The sequence below is a fragment of the Limulus polyphemus genome, unplaced genomic scaffold, assembly GCF_000517525.1.
Source record: "Limulus polyphemus unplaced genomic scaffold, Limulus_polyphemus-2.1.2 Scaffold271, whole genome shotgun sequence".
Taxonomy (NCBI): Eukaryota; Metazoa; Arthropoda; class Merostomata; order Xiphosura; family Limulidae; genus Limulus; species Limulus polyphemus.
In genome coordinates, this window is record NW_013665881.1 from 653,527 (window position 1) to 675,682 (window position 22,156).

At 30.2% G+C, this 22,156-nt stretch overlaps 1 protein-coding gene across 1 annotated transcript in view; it reads left to right on the forward strand.

Moving 5' to 3' along the window:
- The window catches only part of LOC106456913 (conserved oligomeric Golgi complex subunit 8-like), a 34,419-nt gene extending 16,095 nt beyond the window's left edge, over positions 1-18,324 (forward strand). Inside the window, exons 6-13 of the mRNA XM_013916292.2 lie at positions 2,422-2,583; positions 4,384-4,435; positions 8,143-8,309; positions 9,229-9,428; positions 10,775-10,862; positions 11,161-11,342; positions 15,537-15,705; positions 17,430-18,324. Of these exons, the coding sequence (XP_013771746.1) occupies positions 2,422-2,583; positions 4,384-4,435; positions 8,143-8,309; positions 9,229-9,428; positions 10,775-10,862; positions 11,161-11,342; positions 15,537-15,705; positions 17,430-17,852 (1,443 nt within the window). The 3' untranslated portion in view covers positions 17,853-18,324. The remainder of the gene's footprint in view (positions 1-2,421; positions 2,584-4,383; positions 4,436-8,142; positions 8,310-9,228; positions 9,429-10,774; positions 10,863-11,160; positions 11,343-15,536; positions 15,706-17,429) is intronic.
- Positions 18,325-22,156: the final 3,832 nt, after the last annotated feature.

A 22,156-nucleotide genomic window follows, 5' to 3' on the forward strand; every position in this document is an offset into this window, starting at 1 on the left:
AAACTTTAATATAAGTTCAACATAACAGCAAATGTACAACGTTTCGACAAGGTTTTGTCATCATCAGGTACATTATACGTTGTACATTTGCTGTTATGTTGAACTTATATTAAAGTTTTTTCTTCATTACCCATTCAAGCCGTCTCCAGCCATAATTAAACAAGCTGTATGTATGCCTGATCACAACAAGCCACCATTTTTTTTTTTAGTTATTTTATCAACAGGAAATTTGTGTCCTCTCCCCTCTTTCTTTTAGGTACACAACATTTAATAGCATGCTAATAACATTTTAGAAAAAAAGACAGAGTTCATATATTTCTTGGAATAACCAAGTACAGATGTAATCAAATGCAAATTTGTGTTTGGAAATCTTTGGGATCTTTTCGAATAACCATCTTCTTTAGGCCAGAGTATGCTGTCGTTAACACTTCAAGAGATCTTTTCATAGACTCAGAAATGTCACCTGATGACAATTTGGCCAACGCATTTTAATTAAAAATGAACTTTGAAATTCCAGTGAAGTAATTAATTCATGCTGAAACAAACTTTGGACCCACTTGACAACACCATAATAGACACAGAAACATCCACTTTACTGCAACCTAAAGCATTGTGGGTTATTTCTTATAAGACATTATCGTGCAGCCCATCTTCACATATATGATTTACAATTTGTTTTTCACAGTTGTTCTTGTATGTTTTCCCTTGTGTTTTTCCAAGACTGAGTCCCACAGAATCTGATTAGCCATTTTCTTAGCATAGCTAGCAAAACGCTTTACGTAACTGATGCAATTACAAGTGTTCCCTAGAGTTGATTTAAGGAGGTAGAACCAGAGCTGAAAGCTGTTAAATAAGTTTGTGTTTACATATAAAGGGCCCGGCATGGCAAGGTGGTTAGGGTGCTTGACTCGCAATCTGAGGGTCGCGGGTTTGAATCCACGTCCCACCAAACATGCTCGCCCTTTCAGCTGTGGGGGGGCATTATAATGTGATAATCAATCTCACTATTTGTTGGTAAAAGAGTAGCCCAAGAGTTTGCAGTGGATGGTGATGACTAACTGCCTTCCTTCTAGTCTTACACTGCTAAATTTGGGACAGCTAGTGCAGATAGCCCTTGTGTAGCTTTGCACGAAATTCAAAAACAAACAAATAATACATATAAAGAGAAGTCAAAGTATTTAAAATTATATTCTTATTTTTAATATTTTTCTAACAGTATGCTTTGAGGATGAATGTAGTTAGCATTTTGATTGACTTGGCTTAAACAATTATATGTGGTAACTTAAAAAGAGTTTCAGAATTTAATAATTTTTATGCTGAGCTCATTAATAACACTGAAACTCAGAATAGAGCTGTCATCATTTAACTCCTAAGTACACTGTTCAATATAACTTAGTTTTACCATACTTAGAAAAAAAAACATTAAGTCTGGATGCCACATTTTGTATAGTTCAGCATGTTTATTTTTATAGACTGTAACCTTAACTCTGGACGTAAAGCTGAAAATAAAACTTCATTAACAATTTGTAAGAATTTTGTAATTGCCAGTTTCAAGTCAATTCGAAAAGAAAAAAAAAACAGCCTATACCTGCATGTAACGGTCTCCAGCTTAAATTATGTATTTTTTGGGGCGTATTTTGGTTATTTTTTCTATTATGGTATTTTGAATGATTTTTAATGTAAATGTTATTAGAAGCACAGTTTTAATTTTAAAATCATAATATGTAATGTACAAAACACAAATAGCATGTCCTTGTGGGTAGGACACTTGACTCGGGGATTGAAACTGGTCACCAAACATTCTCCCCTTTTAGTCCTGAGGGTATTATAATGTGATAGTCAAGCCCAGTATTTGTTGGTAAAGAGCTGGCAGTTGATATTGTTGACTAACTGCCTTCCCCTAGTTTATCAGTTCAAAATTAAGGGTGGCTAGTGGCAGGCAGTCCTTGAGTATCTGTGCATGAAATTTAAACAAACAAATAAAACAAAAATTTGGTTATAATTTTCAGAAGCATTAACACTTCTTGTCTCAGCCTGTCTACTTTACATCACAGTTTGATAGATAGTTGCATTGTAAAAGATAGTAACCTCAGATATTTTGCTTGAAATACACAATATTAAGTATGTGTAGGCTAACTATAATTAACATGAATCTGACTGCATATTTTAAAAGTTGACCGAGTAGGGTTGATTTCTGTTGTAACACACAAAATGTCTGATTTGTTTTTTCTTATGTAAACTGAATTAAAGAGTACATGGAAATTCAAAAATGTTGCTTGATATTAACTATCACATTAAATATGCAACATCAGTATGTTTCTTTTAGTCTTCATTCCCAAAGAGAGTTATTCAGCTCAAATTGTAGAGACCAGCCATGTTTTTTTTTTCATAGTTGTTATAACTGACTTTTTTTTTTCAAAGAGTATCGCAAGAGAAGTCCAAGAATCATACCGACTGATGCTGAACAAGCTGTTGCAACAACTTCGAACCAATGTTGAACTACCAGCTTGCTTAAAAGTAATTGGTTTTCTGAGAAGAATGGATGTGTTTTCTGAAGCAGAGCTAAGAATCAGGTTTCTGCAGGTAACATGTTTTTCTCAGAAGTAAAATCATGTATAGATCTCCATGTTGGAGACTCTGTTTTAATTTTTACCATTCGTTCAAAGTATATCATTTGTTTTAGTTAACTTAGATAGAATTTATGTAGTATAATCTTCAGTGGTTTTGTTCTTTGAATTCACAATGTACATTTTGTGATTAAATTAGTTTTTTTGGGGAAAAGTTTTGTAAAGTAACATTGAAAAAAATAACATTTTTTTTTGTATGTAATATCACTCTTTAATGGAGATGTATATTTCCAACATCATTAGAAATAATTTTAACATTTTTTTTCTTTTCAACACCTTGAGAGAAAAAATGTTTTCATTGGTTATCATTTTAAAAAATACACAAACCAAAGTAATTTGATAAACTTTTAAAATAATATGTTTAATATTTGTTCTTTTTTTTTTGCTTGTTTCTGTTTACATGTAAGTGGCTAGTAGAAGGTCAGAATCTCAATTAAAGCTTTGGAGATAAATTTTGTAATACTGATCAATATTAGTTTTAATACTATCACAACTTCCTTACTAAGTGCCTCCCAGTGGCTCAGCAGTAAGTCAGTAGGCTTGTAATGCTAATACCCACGTTTTGATACCCGTGGTGGGCACAGCATAAATAGCTCATTGTGTAGCTTTACGCTTAACGACGAAACAAACAAAACCCTCATTAAGCAGTTATTAAAGTACATCTATTTCTCAAAGCATTGATTTTCATAGTAATTTCAGCATATCCGTTACAAAAAAATATGTTTTGCTGATAGTAATATGAAACCAAATACACATACATTTTCCACTGGTACCACGCTGTGACATATAGTTGTTCATTTTTGTCGAACTCTATTTCTCAAAGCATTGATTTTCATAGTAATTTCAGCATATCCATTAACAAAAAAATATGTTTTGCTAATAGTAATATGAAACCAAATACACATACATTTTCCACTGGTACCACGCTGTGACATATAGTTGTTCATTTTTGTCGAACTCGTGTATCAGGTACACAACATGTATAGTTTAAGTGATGTGAAAAATTGCTCTTTAAGTGTTATAGAGAAAAAAAGTTTAAGAAATATATAAAATCATATCCCTTAAATGTTAACAGATACCTCAAACCTACATTTATTTGTGACTGCATGTTCTTAAAAAATTGTTTTAATAATTAACTATTGATTAATATTCTTTCTTTAAATGCTAAAAGCATACAAGCTACACATGTTGTACCTGTTTCAAACTATTTATTTTTGCCAACCTTAAAATAAGTAGTATAACAAGAACACTAACCATGAAACAGAAAAGTGAAAACCAATACTGTTTGGAACACTCATAGGTAAAGATAAAACTTTATTTATATTATTAATTAAAAAATAAAATCATTGTTAAAAGAAAGAAATACTGGCATTATTCAAAAATTTAATGAAACTAATTAATGAGACACATTTCCATTAATATTCATATTGTGTGTAATTTATATTAAAGTTCAACATATATTTTTTGAACTAACCACTGCAAAAAAAATAGTTATATCTGTAGAAAAAATTTTCTCTGTTTAATTAAACAAACGGTTTACTGCAGTGAGTCAGTGGAATCAATCAAAGAGGTTGTGTAGTGTACACTTGGTGTAACAAAATGGGACAGTATTAAAAATCCCCTTTTTTTTTTCTCAATCTGTGCTTTATATTTATATAAATGGTAATGATATATCTATGTAAATGTTTGCATTTATTTTGTTTTTCTTGTTATTAACATTTTAATCACTTATCGTTTATGACTGATTACTTCCTAGGCAAGAGATGCCTGGTTCCAGTCTGTTCTACAAAATATTCCAAATAGTAACTGTGAGTATGTCACAACAATATTTTTTTCTGAATATTATTTAGGATAATGATTAGAAATAACCCCAGCAGAAATATTTTACTAAAGAAGAATGTACAGTAGTGTTGGCTTAAAAAATTGTACAATATAGTGATTATGTATTTAAAGTTATTTTAGTTATATATGGTTTATTCATAAATAAATACAAAAACATCATTGTAAGTTCAGAAATATAAAGGACAATCAATATTATTATGAATGTATGTACTTAAATTTTTTAATTAATGTTATTGAGTATTTATGATAATAAAATTGAAGAATGGCTTGACAATGTAGTAACAGGTTTATATGGGGGGCCTGGAAATCATTTTAAAGGTCATACTTATTAGAATACCAAATTCAATGCCTTGGAGTGTCTATAGTATAATAATTTTGCCTGAGTAGTGTAGAAAAGGCAGTTAATTTTTACATTAACATTAAGTGATAAAGATCCCTGTAAAATAAATATAAATGTTAGTACCTTGACCAGCTACAAGTACATTAATTTGCCCATTCTTACCAAGAAGGGAACATGTTGCTTAATACTAAGTATTGGGATAATATGAAGAATATACAGCAATCTCTCATCATCATTTGTATTGTGCACTGTATCTAATGTTATAAAACAACAACAGAAGTATTCTGTCTTTCAATAATAATGTATTGGTGTGTATATGAAAGGTTCCAGCAAATGTTTGGATAATTTCAGGCTCTTACCTAACTACTAGCATTTCTGTTTTAGGAAATATTATACTCATATGTTATTTAAGATCATACTTGCAGCTGCATTGATTTATTGTTTGTTTAGTCTTACTAGGAGCATGGAATGACACCCAAGATATATAGAATAGTAGATCCATTTTGGTGTGAGAACTTTTTCAATATGACAGATATACTGTGATGTAACATGTATTACATACTGCTACGACTAGTACTCTTTTTTTGTTTGCCTTTTTTTGAAATTGTTACTACTATGAGTTAAATACAATATTCAGCTAAAGCCCAAATATGCTGCATACTGGTCTTGGTACAATAAAAATAATAATCATAATGACATTTTTGATTTTGAGTTATTTTTGTCATACCCTCATGTGTGTGATATGAAATCTTACAGAACATGTAAGTCCTTTGTACTTCTACTGTAACAAATTTCAGTTGATCAGATATTGAGAGTAATCCTAAACTATACATGTACATGCGTGGGTCGTGTGTTTTGTTACCACATGGCTTAGAAGTTGACTTCAAAATAACTGTCCAACATGATCTCACCACTGATTTATTATATCACATAATGAGTAATGAAGCATGTCCATTGTTTGTGGAATGCTGGACCTATGACATAATAATGAGATAATGGACCCCATGCATTTTATTATTCATCTTAATTTCAAATAAGTGAAATGTTATATCATTTTTCTACTTTCCCTCCCTCATTTCTCTCAGTAAACTCAGTCAAGTAAAAATTAGATGCTCATTTGATAATAAACTAATGTAATTAATACAAATATTACTGATGGAGGTATGTGTGTGAAGCCTAGACTTTTTATACACATTTTTACTTATGAGTCTATGATTTTGTTGGTCACAGGGTAAATATAGGTTCAGTAATAACACATGAGTCACAAAAATGATTAACATACCATTAGTATTGATTCCACAGGTCACTCGTTTTCTGTGAATTTTGCTTAGTAATTGACTTATTTTACCAAGTTTGTGGTCAATTCTTTACAATGAGTATTGAAACAGGCAAGAAACATAAAATTATTCAATATGATGTAATTTATGGATCCCATAAGCAGTAAGCAATATAAAAGGAACGTAACGCTGTCTACTTCATTAATTTTATTATACTAGAAGAATATCCAAGAGGCAAACAGGTAAAAAAAATAATGCTACTTAGATTATAAAGAAAATCTCATATTTAAAACAATTACATCTACTTCTCCTTGGCAAACTAAATTTCTCCAGAGGCTGTTTTTGAGAATCATAAAAACTTTATTCAGTAAAGCTTGGACATGGTATAAGGTGATTCCAAAACTTCCACAGAAGTTGTTCAATATACTTTCAATGTTCTCAGTCAACATATCGGTACTATTCCTAAATAAAGTTACTACAAACATCATTTGTTCTCTGACAATGTTCATTGATCTTGCTATAATCTACACATTGAAATTAATTTTGTATTATGTAAAGAGAGAGAATGAAAAGAAGTAAAAGCATGAATATATTTTTAAGTATAAGGTAAAATTGTGTTTTGTAATAGAATTTACCATTTCTAAACTTTCCTGAATATAATATAATCATTTAAGCATGTGGTTTTCTTTATAATCACCTGGTAATGGTGTGAAGTGGATTGTAGTAGCACATATGACTCAAAATATGGAACACAGCACGGCAAAAAGTTCTATAAACACGTTTAAAAAGAAGTATTTAATATTTCAATTCAGTTAATACCCATATAGTCTATAAAAGATTCAATAAAGCCAATGCTTTTTAATATTTCTATCCTTCTCGGTCATATTTGTTCTTCCTTTTACAACTTTAGAAATTCTTTGACAGCTTCTCTTTCTTGGATTTGTGGTTGACAATTTTAAATATTATCCTACTCTTACTTTGTCATAACTGATGTAAAAGTTGATCATATATCTAACCCTGTTATTTGTTGACACTTAATGGGGGAAGAAAAAAAAAGGTTAATAAATACAGTTCTTTCTTTGCCTTGCATTTTTACTGTTTGACTGTCGACTTGCTCCTTCTACAACAACAACCGACCTCTGCTACGCCCTTGACTTGCCTTCACTCATCTGTGTGTATGTAATTATTGTTATTAATAATTTTTTTTTCCCTCACCCATATGGCTCATCAAACTTCTAACCTCGAGCAGGGTGAAGGAGGACTACTAATCTTCGAACACCCTTGGTGATTAATAGTTTTCTTTAAACTATTAACGTTACACCAAAATAACTGCCATAGACATATAGCCCGTGAATTTTTACTGTTGTCAACACTGGCTATCAAACAGTGATGCAGACAACAGAGAGAGAGATAATTTAATTTGTACTCTTTTCTATTATTTAGCAAATGGTCCTATGAATGTTTTATGTTTTTAATGTCAACACCTTTTCATCTTGGTATACTATGTTCTGATTAGTTCAAGTATTGTTTATTTGTTTCTTGTATAGCTGGTTTTTTTTATGGAAATCTGCAGTTTTGCTTCTGACTTTTCTTGAACTTGTTGACCCATAAATTCATTACTCTGTATTGTTTAGTATCATTTTAACGTTTCAAATAAAAACTTAATATTGAAATTTGTGTTATGATATCTTTGTTCTGTTCTGTGAATGTGCTCTCACAAGTGAAACTGAAAATTTAAATATTTCTCCATCTATGACTATAGTGTCATCAGCAATTATTAGTATTTCATAAGACATGTTAACAAAATTGCTAGCTAGTTTCATCTGATGTCAATCAACTGAAAAAGTATAATCAGATATAATAATAGTGGAAAATCCAATTTGGTTGTAAGAATTTATGTGGATGTTTTTTGATGTGAGCATTGTTAATACAATAATAGTTACCACTTAAACAAAAACTAAGAAATCAATTATTTCAAATGAAACTGTACATGCTTATATGCAATATAGTATATCAGGCTAATTGTAAATTAATATATTTTTTTAATGAATCACAGCTTACAGTCATATTACAAAAACTATTGAAGCTAGCCGTGTCCACCTGTTTGACATCATCACCCAGTATAGGGCAATATTTTCGGATGAAGATCCTTGGCCATCAAGCTATGGGAGAGAAAGTCAACAAAATAATAGCACAATTTTTCATAGCTGGCTTACATATAGGGTAAGTATAAATTATAAAATTTGTTTTAAAAAGAGTACCCACGTATATGTATATTTAAGAATTAACATAAGAAAAACATTTTAAAATCACACTTGGACATGCCCCACAAAGGTGATAAAGCATACTGTGTGTGTTTGTGTATTTTTGTGTTAAATTATATCTCTTTGAAAGATGCAGAATTTTCTGTGACAGAACATCATGTTAGTTAAGTTAAATGAGTACTGTTGACAACAACCAAATATTCTGAAGAACTTATTACTTATTGAAAAGAAATTATAATTATTAGATATTAATTAACCTCAACAAAGAATATTATTAGCAAACACCTAGCCTTACAAAATTAAAGGTAATGGTGATGCCATCGTCAAAGGTCAGGTCATAGGTCACCAAGAAATCTTTGTCAGTTTTCACTATGTTTCATATGGTTTATATTATAAGCAGAAGTAGTAACTACAACAATTGTCCAAATAAAGTGTCAAAAGAAATGTTAATGATTATCAATCAAGTTGAAATCGGCTGGAGATATAAAATAGAACTCTCCTATCATCAATAAAAATATAAGAAAGGAAATATTTCATTCTAAAAAGTGGTAGAAAATCTAAATAAATTTGTATGAATGGTTTTAAAGCCAAACCAGATACTATTTAGTTTCATATATTTTGGGTAAATATTCCCACTGTGAAAAGAAAAAATCAAGGGATATCGGTGACATTCTTCCAGGCCAGAAAGAGCTAATACAGATTATCATGAACTCTTGCCAAAGGTCTGTCCAACAATGCCCTTTTTTTTTTTCATATGATTCCTTATATAGTAATTCATTATTCTCGGTAACAGGTCATACTAAATGTAGACTTAACGTAACGTATCTGTGTAAAACTATTTATTGTGAAAATCTCAGTGGCCCCTTGGCATGTTTCAGGTTACAGAGTTTTTACAGACGTTGCAGCAAGATATCTCTCTCTATGAAGGAGAAAGGTTAGACTCCATATTGGCTCAGTGTATGTACTTTGGGCTATCTTTTAGTCGTGTTGGAGCTGACTTCCGTCCATTACTGGTGACAATATTTGAAAAAGTTATCTTCAGAAAGTATCAGAAGGACATTAAAGATGCAACAGAAGGGTATGCTTTGTTCTGCTACAGGCTAAGTAATAAAGAAGAGAAAGATTTTGAAATAATTGGTATTTCTTATGTTAAGTGTATATCAGATGTGATTATTATATATTATTGAAGTTAAAATATAATATTGCTTCTAACCTTTGTAAAAAAAATATACCTGTGAAAAGACTGTAAAACATGTCATTGTATAATAAGCACAAACTTTAAGCTTTATAAGCCTAAATAAACATCAAATTAATAAGCTTACTGAAATTATCCCACCAGATTCTTCTATTGTACAATTGGATTACGAAAATTCTCACAAACAGTATTATAATCTAACTTGAACTACCAAATATCTTCAAATAAAACAACATGCTAATGCATAGCCATGTGACTTAACTAACATTTCTTACAGAATTTGTATTATCACTGTAGCATTGGATTATAGGAAAGATATTTCAAATTACTCTTTACGTTATAAAAAACTCAGTTTAGAAAACAAAGCGAAACACTGTTTGCCATTTCTAAGTAGTTAGATTTTTCTTCATAAAAGTGATGAAAAATTGCGTAGAAAGCTTGAAAAGCTCATGTATACATATAGGACTTTTTTTTTCTCTGATAGTGTCTTTCGTAATTGTATGTACTCTCTAGAAATATGTTAGACTTTTGTTACTTTGTTTAATTTTTAAATTTCTCTTTTTTTATTTATTTAGAAGTATGATTTGAATTTTTATGTTAATAGTGTGGGTGTATTAATTTTTCTAAGATTATATTTCTAATTTTAATACCAGTTCTTTATTTTTTATACATAGTAAATAGCATTCAATTTTGGTAAATATTTTGAGTCTGAGGATTATGTTTTTTTTAAAGTTTTAATAGGTTTGCAAAAAGGTCTTAAATATAATTATTATATGAGATTTGACTCTTAATTTATTTACAGTGTGCAGTAATTTTATGGTCAGCACTTGGCAGGATGTTCCTTTAAATATGGTTTGAATTCATAGCTTGTACATTGAAATTCACTGATATTTAAGACCTATCATTAGTTTGCTCCCCAGTGGCACAGCGGTATGTCTGCAGACTTACAATGCTAGAAACCAGGTTTCAATACCCGTGGTGGGCAGAGCACAGATAGCCTGTTACGTAGCTTTGTGCTTAATTACAAACAATCAGTCAGTCATCTAGTTCATTAATGTATATTACTGTATGATTTTCACAAGTATGAGTTTTAATACAGCTTGAACAATTTAAAGTAGTAGTAAAAATTTCTTACTTTTAAGTTATTTTTTTAGACATTAACTAGAAAAGATGTACATAATATATTAAGATTCATATACACTTGTTATTTTCATGTCTGTTGATTTCAGGTTTGAAGAAGCTATGCAAGGGTTTACTTTGACATCATTTCCTAGTTTTGTCAATGTTTCTGTACTTACTCCAACTTCGATATCAGAGGTATGAGAATTACAAAATTTTGATTATGAATTCTATTATAATCTTTATTTCTGAAATATTTTCCTTATTTTCTGAGAAAATGGAGCAATATGTTTGTTTATATGATTTTGGAAAAAATTTTTCTTTCTTGTTCCTAAAATTCCTCATTAAATCTTTTAAAAGTATTCTGAAAGAGTTATCTTAGCAAAGCAACTTCTGTTACAATTTTAGATGTAAAATTTGGTGTTGTGTACATATTCATAGGCAAAGTCAAATGTAGTACCATGTTTAATAAGCTGTAAAAATGTCTTATGAATAGGACAAACCTCACCCTCCACAAGATTTACTGGAGTTCTACCCTTTGGCAAAATATTGTAACAACATTTTAATAGCTCTCAACCACCTGAGACTATGTACCCCTTTGTCTTTAGCTCCAAGTGTTGCACAAGAATTACGGGCTTCACTCAACAAATCTGTTTCTGCCATTCTTGACTTTCACAGGTAGGTTGGTACTAATAGATATAATTATCTACAAATGTACTTCATAATTAATTTGTGGAATTTGAAGTTTCAAATTGCATGTACAATGAATTTCATTATCATGAACCACGATAGTGATTCATAACAGGGATTGCAAGGAATTCCACAAAACCCTAATAGAATGTTCAGGCAAATAGCACATTAAACAATAAAGATTCAGTTCAAACAACACTTTAAAACCTCTACTATTGACTGCTAATCCTGTACACATATACAAAATGTATTAGAAAAAAGCATGCATGTTACATACAAGTAAAAGAAAATCTGTTCAAAACAGCCCATTTATAATTCCTCTTATTATTATTGTTGTCTTGTCAGACTACGACAAAAACGGCTTGGTATATTGCACACAAGCCTTTTTTAGAATACTAAATTAGGTACTTTGAAAGTCATAGGGGTATTGAAAAGTATTTGTTTCTTCTATATTTTGCATATGATAAAAAATATCATAATGATGTTATCATTATCCCTTGAAGTTAATTTTTTTACAAGTATCTGGTGTTCCTTTAAAAAGATTGAATATAGAGTGAAACAGGATTACCAACCAATAATAGATGAACATTAGATGACTGTAACATGTAGATACTCAATCCTTTGTACACTATACAATCCGTGTCTTTAGGGAGCCAACCCCTATATTATGTATAAAGTGAAGGAATAAAAAAAATCAATACACACAATATTAAATTTTATAACACACAATCATAGAATAATTACTTTAAAAGACATGAAGGGTTATTTAAAGTGATGTTTTATTTGAAAAGGCTGCTTTTCCATTGCTAAACTTTTTTACGTGCCTAGTGAGGGTGGTGTCTTAGAGTAGGCATATATTTACCCATTGCTATGCATTATATATAGAGAATTTAACTACACAGAAACTAAATGTTTGTTATATTCTCAAACAAGTCTTCATTACAATCTCCAGCTGGAGCTTAACATTTTACATCTCAAACTAATGTGATCAAATAGTCAATAGCTACAGTAAATTATCATGAACCATATCAATTAAATATTAGCTATGTTTATTATCATTACAATGTATAAAGTTAGCTACCATATCAAGTAATCCTTTGCCCACAGTTGAGCATAAAAAAGCCAGCAAACAAGATAAATAAAAAATAGGAATTTAAAAACCTGTAAATAAGGTTCGTAAAAAAGTAAGCAAACAACACTGGAGATACTGTAGACATTATTTACTTAAACTACAAATCCCTATTTTGACTCCACCAAATATAATTCTAGGTAACAGTGTGGAGCCAAATATGGGTTTGTAGTTTGAGTAAGTAATGTCTACTGTATTTCCAGTCTTGTTTCTTTATATATTTTAAGTTCCCAATTTTTTTATCTTGTCATCATTAATACTCATTCCATCCCTGTTTTATTATTTATATCATGTTTTCTTATTTCAAATGCCTTTGACCTGTTTTTTTTGTCATTGAAAAAAAAAAGCAAGAAAGTTCACTTATCTTTTCAGGATGTAGGCTTAAAAATGTAATTTAAAAAACACAAAACATACCAGTTTTTAAAAACAATTTCCCACAATTTTATTTCAGTTACATGTAGCTCAGAAAAATTCACTTCCCACTTGCAAAAAAATGCTTTGAACTTGGCTCTTAAAAAACAACTTGAGACAGACAAACAGTTGTTTTTTTTTCCTCAACTTTCTAAGTTTGCAGTGCTGACTGAAGGAGTGAAGCCCTATTTGTGAAAGATGATAAACAACTTCAGGAAAATCGTTTTTATTTTTCTAAAGTCTTTAAAAAAATCACAAGCTATAAATTTGTTTTTAATTAAAGTAACTAAAGAGAATACAAGTATACAATAATATAATACTACAGTGTTCATTGAATCATACCATAAGTATTGTTTCACAAAATATAGTTGCTGATCAAAGTAATAAATTCAATGTAAATTATTATTTTAAAAAGTTAGTTATTTAGTAATGGCATTTAGTATTGAAAGCTATAGACTTATTACTCTGAATCTACCTTCTATTGATTATAAGAAATTATGCATATGTCAAACTGTAGCCAGGCAACAAACCAAGAAATTCAGTGAAATGTGGGCATTGTTTCCCTCTTCATTAAAAACTTGTTAATTTCTCAGCTAAAAAAATGCGGTATAAAATTGAGACTTGTATTAAGTATTTTTTTGTATTTATAATTGACTGAAAGGTTTAACAATAATCTTGTTAATATTCAATTAATATTAATAATAAGTTATAGGATGAATTTATCAAAATAAATAATATTTTTTAATTATGGATAAACTCCTAGATATGCTTCAAAACCTCTTTTTAAAAAAAAACTATTTCACTAAGGTTAACTAGCATCATCAGATGGAAAGTTTTGAATTCAAGCAATAAAACAGAGGTGGAAAGATAAAATGTATAGCTGGAACGGGCCATGTGATCAGAGAATGTAATGTTTTAAAGGTTTAAAAAAACTTCAGAAAATAAATAATATAAACAGTTTAGTTATAAACTGTGCTTCAATAACAAATGTATTAACATGAATTAAGTTGAAATATACAGGAACCTACATCAGCTGTGTGCAATAAGTTTTCATTGAAGTACCTTATGTAATTTCTTATCATATCCATACCATAATTTAAACTTTTTCCTGTCCTTTAAAGAAATTTTTTCCTTTGTGTTCAGTTGTATATATATATTGTGTCGTAATATAAACTGCTGAACACTTACAAAAATAGTGGAAATGTTAAACCGTCTGATTATGACACTGAAAAATACATACCTTGATAAGTTAAAAGAATTAGTCACCCAAAATTTAAACCTATAGAAACACTGGGCAGTTTGCTATAAACTACAGGTGGCAATATTATAGTGCAAGATATGAGCCACATCAGAGAAGCTGAGTAGAAGTTATCATCACTGAGGGAGAAATTTGTATCTTCTTGGATGTTTTTCTACAACACAAAAATGGAGGATGACAGAGAATCCATATACATGTTAATTAAGTTAACTATCGGAATTTAAATAACAAAGTTTAATTTGCTTCAGTACAACTGTCCCTACATAATAGGGAGACTTGCTTATGAATTAGTGTTACTATAGATGGCAAACTTATACCATATTATTTGGCCAGCCATTATCTCCATATATATATCTATGAAAAACTGTTCTGAGCTGAAGCTGATATATCTTTTTTTTTTTTCATAACTGTTGTTTTGTGTTAAACTTTAGATTACATAAGTCTGGAAAATTCTACTGCATTCAAACTTAAGTTTTAGGAAGTATATAAAAAAAAGCTAAGAAGAATCTTTTAAAGCCATTAGTTGTTTAAAGAGTGAGGTATGGCCTAATTTTTAAATTTTGTTGGTTACACATTTAAATAGATTATTACGGATGTATTCCTACAAGTTGCCATTTAAATATGGCAACTTCATTTAATCTTTCTAGTATTTCTTTCATAAATACTGAGACTCTAGTTACTTTACATTGTATTTCTAATTTCAGTTTTATTGTTCAGATGTAGTAGTTATATATTTAACGAAGACTATAAAGATAATTTCTCATGTTCGTATCATTATGTAAATTGACAATATCCTTTCAATTAGTCATGCTTGTTGAAAATTTATTTCATGTAGATATTTTTTTCTTACTTTTTTCTGTAACCAATAAAAAAAGCTTTATGTATTAAACTCTTTCCTGTCCTATAAGGAAATTTTATCAAAATTAAAGGAAAAGCTATTTCAATGTATACCCTAATTTTTCAATCTAAAGCTAACAGACATTTAAAATTTTGATATGGTTAGACCTGATGTTAATGCTGGTTTTAAGAAAAACTGTAGAATTATAATTTTTGCTTAACAGCTTAAGTTTTTTCTTGCACTTTTATTCTTCTGTCAGTCATGTAAGTGTAATGTACAAATTATTTAGTGAGCCTAAGACTATAAACTAGTGCATTTTTCCAGAAGTCCAGTGATGCAGGGCTATTATAAAAGCTCAAACATGTGACTTGGATGCTATATTTAATAATTATGTAATTTTAAACCCATTGTAGAAAGGATTCCAAAATATTTTCATCTTATCGTTTTCTTAAATCTTTCAGGACTATCATTAAAACAATAAGAATTTCACCTTGTAACTACATGGATGTACTTTTCCAATTTGAGAAATGTTTTTTATTCTTGTAGGGCAGAAGAAACGACATTCTCCAAATATGAAGTTGAGCAGTTTAGTCGCTTCTGTAGTCAGTTTGCGCATGAATTTCTGCCCTACCTAGATCACTGTTTGACTGTAGTTTTCCCTCCAGGAAGATTGGCTAAGACACTGATATTATCTGTGTCAGAGTTTAACAAGCTGGTATGTATACATTTTGTATCATAATATACATCACTGGTTCCCTAACCATGGTACACATCCCCCACACCCCAGGGATTTACAAGTTATTTCAAATAATAGTACAGAAACAAAATTTAAAAACTACCATATGGGTAAAGGAAAGTAGCTAAGCTGGTAACATTACCAGCAACTTCTATTGGTCAACTTAAGAGTACTTCAATCAAAAATTTTGAGAACCACTGGTAAAAACATTATATTAGAGAATTTAAATTACATTTTGCCAATAAAACTAGTAACCAGATATACCCGTTAAAGAAATCTTAACAAGAGGGAGTGCCTGTGCCTTCTTACTACAATGCAATAAGTCATTTGGAAGATGGAAGAGTGGAGAACTCTGGGCTAATTGACACATGTTCAGCATTGTGTCAAGATTACTCAGAACCTAAACTCACATGATTTCTGACAAAATATGAGCAAAGAAAAGTTCACCTTGACCTTTCTATTCATTAATCTGATCCCCAACTTGTTCGTGCAGAGTATCTAGCAGTGATCTTACGTCTTTTTTAAAAAGTTTTTCAATTTGCTGCATATCAATTTTATGAATATTTTCATCCATTGATTAGTAGAAAATGGCACAAAACTTGTTACAGTTATGAAGGTACACATAAGCTTTGTTGAATATCACCATGCACTGCCATTTTGTTTCTGCTAGGTACAATTCATACAGTTTTGTACTGTTGGTCAACATTTCCTGGACATGTTGTTTAAGCAACTTGTGATGCTTTTCCAGATTGAGATATTTCTTAATTATGTTATGTATTTTTGCCTAAGACATGTGAAGGGTTTTTGCTACTGGCCTTTGTGTTTATGAATTCTCATCTGTTAAGAAGATGCTGCACTTTGCTTACAACAGTTAGGGTACTACTTGCTATAGGTCCCTCTTTGGATGGTCCTGGTACCCAAAGTTCATACATTTTCCAATTTAAATGTATCTTTATGATCTGAATGTATTAATATTTTATGTCAGAAAGGGCTGTTATATATCCTTCCCAAAAGCAAAAAATGTTTAGTGCTCCACACTTCCTACTATCTATGAAATGCCAAACAATGTGAAAATGTAGTTCTGATACATTCTTTTCCACACCATCTTTATATTAGTTATGATTGTCATGTGACTTGCTGACTTAGACATTCAAAGTTGTTTTAATTTAACATACTCATCATTTTTTTTCCACACATACAGCTCTGCATATTCCAAGTAACTGTCCTGGTATGAAATTTTAAAATAATAAATTATTTTATTTTTGAATCATGATGCAAAATAATCATATATGACCCCAAAATAGTTCAACCATAGTTAAAAAGACTGAATACATAAAATTCCCAGAATCACTTATTTTAATGGAAGATTGTACGAAATACACTTGAGTTCTTGGTTCTTGAAGTTATCATTAACCATAGATAATGCAATAACTAAGTACTACTCATTAATACAAAAAATTTTCCTTTTTCCTTTTTTTTTTTTCTTACATTTAGATAAATAGAAGAGTTTGACAAAATCTTAAATACAATGGTGAATGTAAGATAAAGCAAATATTCTTTTTTACAATAAATAGAATTTTCTGAATCCCTAAACATTCTTGTTGTTCTATAACTAAAAGTAAAAATAAATAGGTTTTACAACATAAATACGATTTCTGTATGGTAATTTTTTCAGTACATAAGTCTTTTGCTCTTTTTTTTAGGATAATTTAGGTCGTTTGGATGTAAAAAGTATTCTTGAACCAATGAGCCATCTGTTGCCACCGAAAGATGATGACCAGGGAATTACTATAACAGTAACTTCTACTTCTAGTGAGCTTACAAAAGCAAACCAAGAAAAATCATTTGGTGAAACTAGCATACAAGAAAGTGGCGTGCCCAGTGAATATCCTCAAGAAGAAACGAAAGTGATAGAAGAAGATTTCACCGGTTCAGGGGAAACATCCACAAATAATTCCTCAGCCAAAATTAAAATGTCCAGTGATAACATCACAGACCAATTTCAATCATCGAAAGAAAACCCAGTTATTGAAGCTGAAACATCTACAGAACTCTCCACGAGCTCAGCTGACACAAGCACTAATCAAGATGAAACTTCTAAAGATATTATTGTGAGTCAGGAGTAAAATTTTGCAAGAATGTACACGTGTTAATAGGCATAGATAAAAGGTTGTTGAGTGATGAAAACTTAGCACATCAAATGTTTACATTGCACAGTTAAATATTAGTCTACCGACTATTGTCCTACCGTATTAAACAGTTAAAGACTATTTTTTGTAACTTTACAAGTAGGTTTTGTTTGATAAAGCCAATTAATCTAAGCATGATGTATTTTTCTGTAATAGTGGGTTGATGAATAACAACTTTTTGATTCTATATTTATTGAACATTAAAAACATTAGTGGTATTCAGGTGGAAATTTACATGTTTTTTTTTTGGATGATACATGGGTCGTCTTCAGATCTATGTAAGCTGCCAGATTTCTAATTTTCCATTATTTCTTACTTATAATGGGTTGTTACACTGGACATTCTGGTTAGTAATCTACTTGGTTTATGTATCGTATAAGTGATTATATTTTCTTTTCTTTATTAGACAGTTACAATGTTCCTACAGTCATTTACTGAAATATTTAAGATCAAAATTTATGAAATTTCTGTTGACAGTCATTCTCAGTCATACAAATAACAAAACTAAATACATATCCAATCAAAGCATAGTTTACAGCTTCATGATTATACACAAATTGGATACTTTTCTGATCACCTTAGTTATCAGACAATTCACCGGTGTAAATATCTTCTTGAATTATATAGAAAATTGGAAGTCAATATATACCTGATATGAAACATGTCAGAAAATCCCTTAAAATTACCATTTGATTTCAGAAAACTTTCAGAGTGCATTTTTTGGTTAAAAATGAAAATGAGTAATTAGCACTTGTTTTTATAGTACAACGATATGCAATTTTTATAGTTATTTTTTCTTGTTACTGATTTCCATAACTGAGGCATACATATGCATATATAAATTTGAGCAAAAGAAGTAAATATGTTTTTACTTCTATGTATTTGGATTTTGTTCATTTTGTGGAATTTGAAATGGTAAGGCAAATTTTTTGGTATATGAGTGAGACCAAAGTTTCCAAATTGTGTAAAATGAGTTTTAAATATTTCTGAAATGGGTACTGTACATTTTCCAGTATTCACACAATATAGGCACTTCTAGAACTTTTGCCACTTTTAACTTATTATTCCATTGTAACATCTCTTTTATTTGATCCTTGGACTACTAATTCATATATTTATCTTGGTACCTTCTTCACATAAATAAAACTAATGTATTTCCAGTATAAATAAGTTGGAGCTTAAATATTTTTTGTTTCATAAACTGCTTGGTCATTATAATATAAATGTATGCATCATGGAAGCCACTGTAAAAGTGGGTTTTATGTAAATTCCCTTGGTTTTCAGATGACAATTTCCATTGGACAAACATTGCTACAAACTAACTATGGTCTATAAAGATGTTACAAACTAACTATGGTCTATAAAGTTAACAACTTATTATATTCAGAAAACTTCCCAAGAACTGGAGAACGGTTCTACCTTCTTTTTTGTGTGTGGAAGTATGACTTAAGCCTAAACTCTTGTAGCCAAAACAATGGCTTATTATATATATATATATATATGTAATTAAATAAAGAATAACTCTTCCTATTAAAATCTGCCACTTTCATAAAATATTTATTGATAAAAAGAATTTTGTTTGGTCAAGAAATATCCTTTTAAGATCCTATACTGATAAAATAAAACATTTTTTTTAGTAGAAGCAGCTGTAAGTTAACATACTATGAATTATTGTAAGTATTTAATGTTACCTAAAACATTATATTTCAATATTACAAATCAGGATGATCTAATAAAGCTGCTCATTCTTGAAAATATATAATAAATTTTTCTACTAAATGCCACGAGTAGCATCCATAATTAAAGATATGATGTTATGGAATTCTCTATTTAGTGTTATGCTCTCTCAGTCAGAATAGTTAGTCAGAAAGTAAGTATTCACAAGTCAGCCTCCTATGAAATGCTGAGCATCCATCTGCTATGTTTTTGTGCATTGATTAAAGATTACTTTTTCCTTTGTTTAAATTATATTCAGTATCTTTTTTGTTTCAAACTTAGAGTAGGAGAAATTCAGTATAACTCTGTGTTACATTTCCCGATGTTACAAAAGTTATTTGCAGTTACTAGTGAATCTGATAAAGAAAAAAGGTGAGAACAGATTTACTTAATGGTTAGATTTAGAAGAGGGAATAATTTTTTTCTTTTCCGATCACTGAATGTATTGGTAACTTCTATAAAATGTTTTGGAACAGCTATATTTAATTTTTTAAAAACAATTTGCAATATCTTCAGTATTTTTTGCAAAACGAGCAACTTTGTGAAGTTGGAAAATTAAGACATTTCCCCAAGGTTATACAGGAGATTGAAATGATATTATAGAGTCTTAATTTATTAAAGTATCTTTTGTTAAAACGTTTGGTAACAAAATTTTTAATATACAATTTGATTATCTAAATACAGGTACTGTGTAATTTAGAAGGAAATTAGGGGGTATTACATGACCTTCAATAACAATATAATTGTCCTCTTTTACACAACATATTCCACTATAAAGCAATCTTTCCCACAAGTAAGTTCATGGGACACAAAAGAGAATGACCCAGAATAACAGGTAACAGGAGCAAAAGTAATTTAGCAACAATCCATAACCAATATTCTATTGTTGAAAGATAAACAAGTAATTAAAAACGTCTATGTACAAAATATATGACTAAAAGAGACGGAAAACGCTATGCTTAGTAAAATCTCAACTCCATTCTTTACCTTCAGGCCATCTCTTACTTTTAAGTTTTAAATCTTATTGAAAAGGACAAAAACTGTTTACTGATTGTGAAACTGGTTAAATTCAGTGTAGCTCTCACCTCTATAAGAAACTCTACACTACTGCAGACGTTAAAAAACAGCAGAACCCTTTAACAAAGATACTGTTAACTTTCATAATATATAAGGAAAATACCCTTTAACATAAAGTTATTGATGTTAAAAAATATGATACATATTATCATAAGAAAACGAAGAATAAAATTTAAAAAAGTATTATCATTATAGGCCCGGCATGGCCAGGTGGTTAGGGCGCTCGACTCGCAATCTGAGGGTCTCGGGTTCGAATCCCCGTCACATCAAACATGCTCGCCCTTTCAACCGTGGGGGCGTTATAATGTGACGGTCAATCCCACTATTCGTTGGTAAAAGAGTTGGCGGTGAGTGGTGATGACTAGCTAGCTGCCTTCCCTCTAGTCTTACACTGCTAAATTAGGGACGGCTAGCGCAGATAGCCCTCGTGTAGCTTTGCGCGAAATTCAAAACAATTACTGATCGCCACAAAATCAGCGTTGACTTTGCTGTCTTAACTTGACATCTGACCATTTTACACTCGTAAACATTTCTTATCTAGAATTTTAATGCTGTAAGCTTTGCTTTAATAATCTCCTATATCAAATGAAACGACCCAGTTTTTAACAAACAATTATCATTATCCAATTTCACTCTTCTCTCTCTCCTTTACTGCCTTTTTCTAAATACATTTCAGGTGCATTATCCTATATTTTAATATGTATATATACGCATTTATACTCTGAGCTGACAGCCTTTTAAACTTCTTGTGATCTTTAAACTTACACACACGCATATAACTTCACACCTTACCTTATAACTATTTCACAGTTTTCATGTCTTCATTGAACAGTTATTATACAGTATGCATTATGGTGTTTTAAGTAATACTTTTTCACTCTACATTTCACATTATATACTTGTATATTGCATCTTGATGGTTAGAATTAACCTAACACTGCAACTGCAGGGCTCATCAAGTCTTTCATTTTACACAGTTATACATACGAAACCCTTTTAATGATTATCAAGTAGCATATCTTCATTTAAGTGTTTTAGAAATTTTAATTGAAAGTAAACACACAACAGTAATTAAATAATTTGAAATGGAGGTTAGAGCACATCCATAGATCACTCCTTCAAGGAAGTTTTTGTTGTTTAATTGTAAGTGTAATGTCTCGTATACAATTATATATATATAAATAATTGTGCACGCGAGATAAAAGATGAATCTGATTAAAGGCAATCACTTAAGTTATTATGCAAGAAGGGTCATGTCATCTACTTTGCTTCTCTTATGTATGTAACAGTTAAAACAGCAAGGATGGTGGATTTCAGTCATGTGAGGAAGAAGGGTAAAGTTTCGTGGTGAAATATGTACACAAAATTCAAAGGAATGATAATTTTTTTAATTATCTGATGAAATACACTTGCACTCAAAATAACAAGGATGATAACTTTTTCAAGTT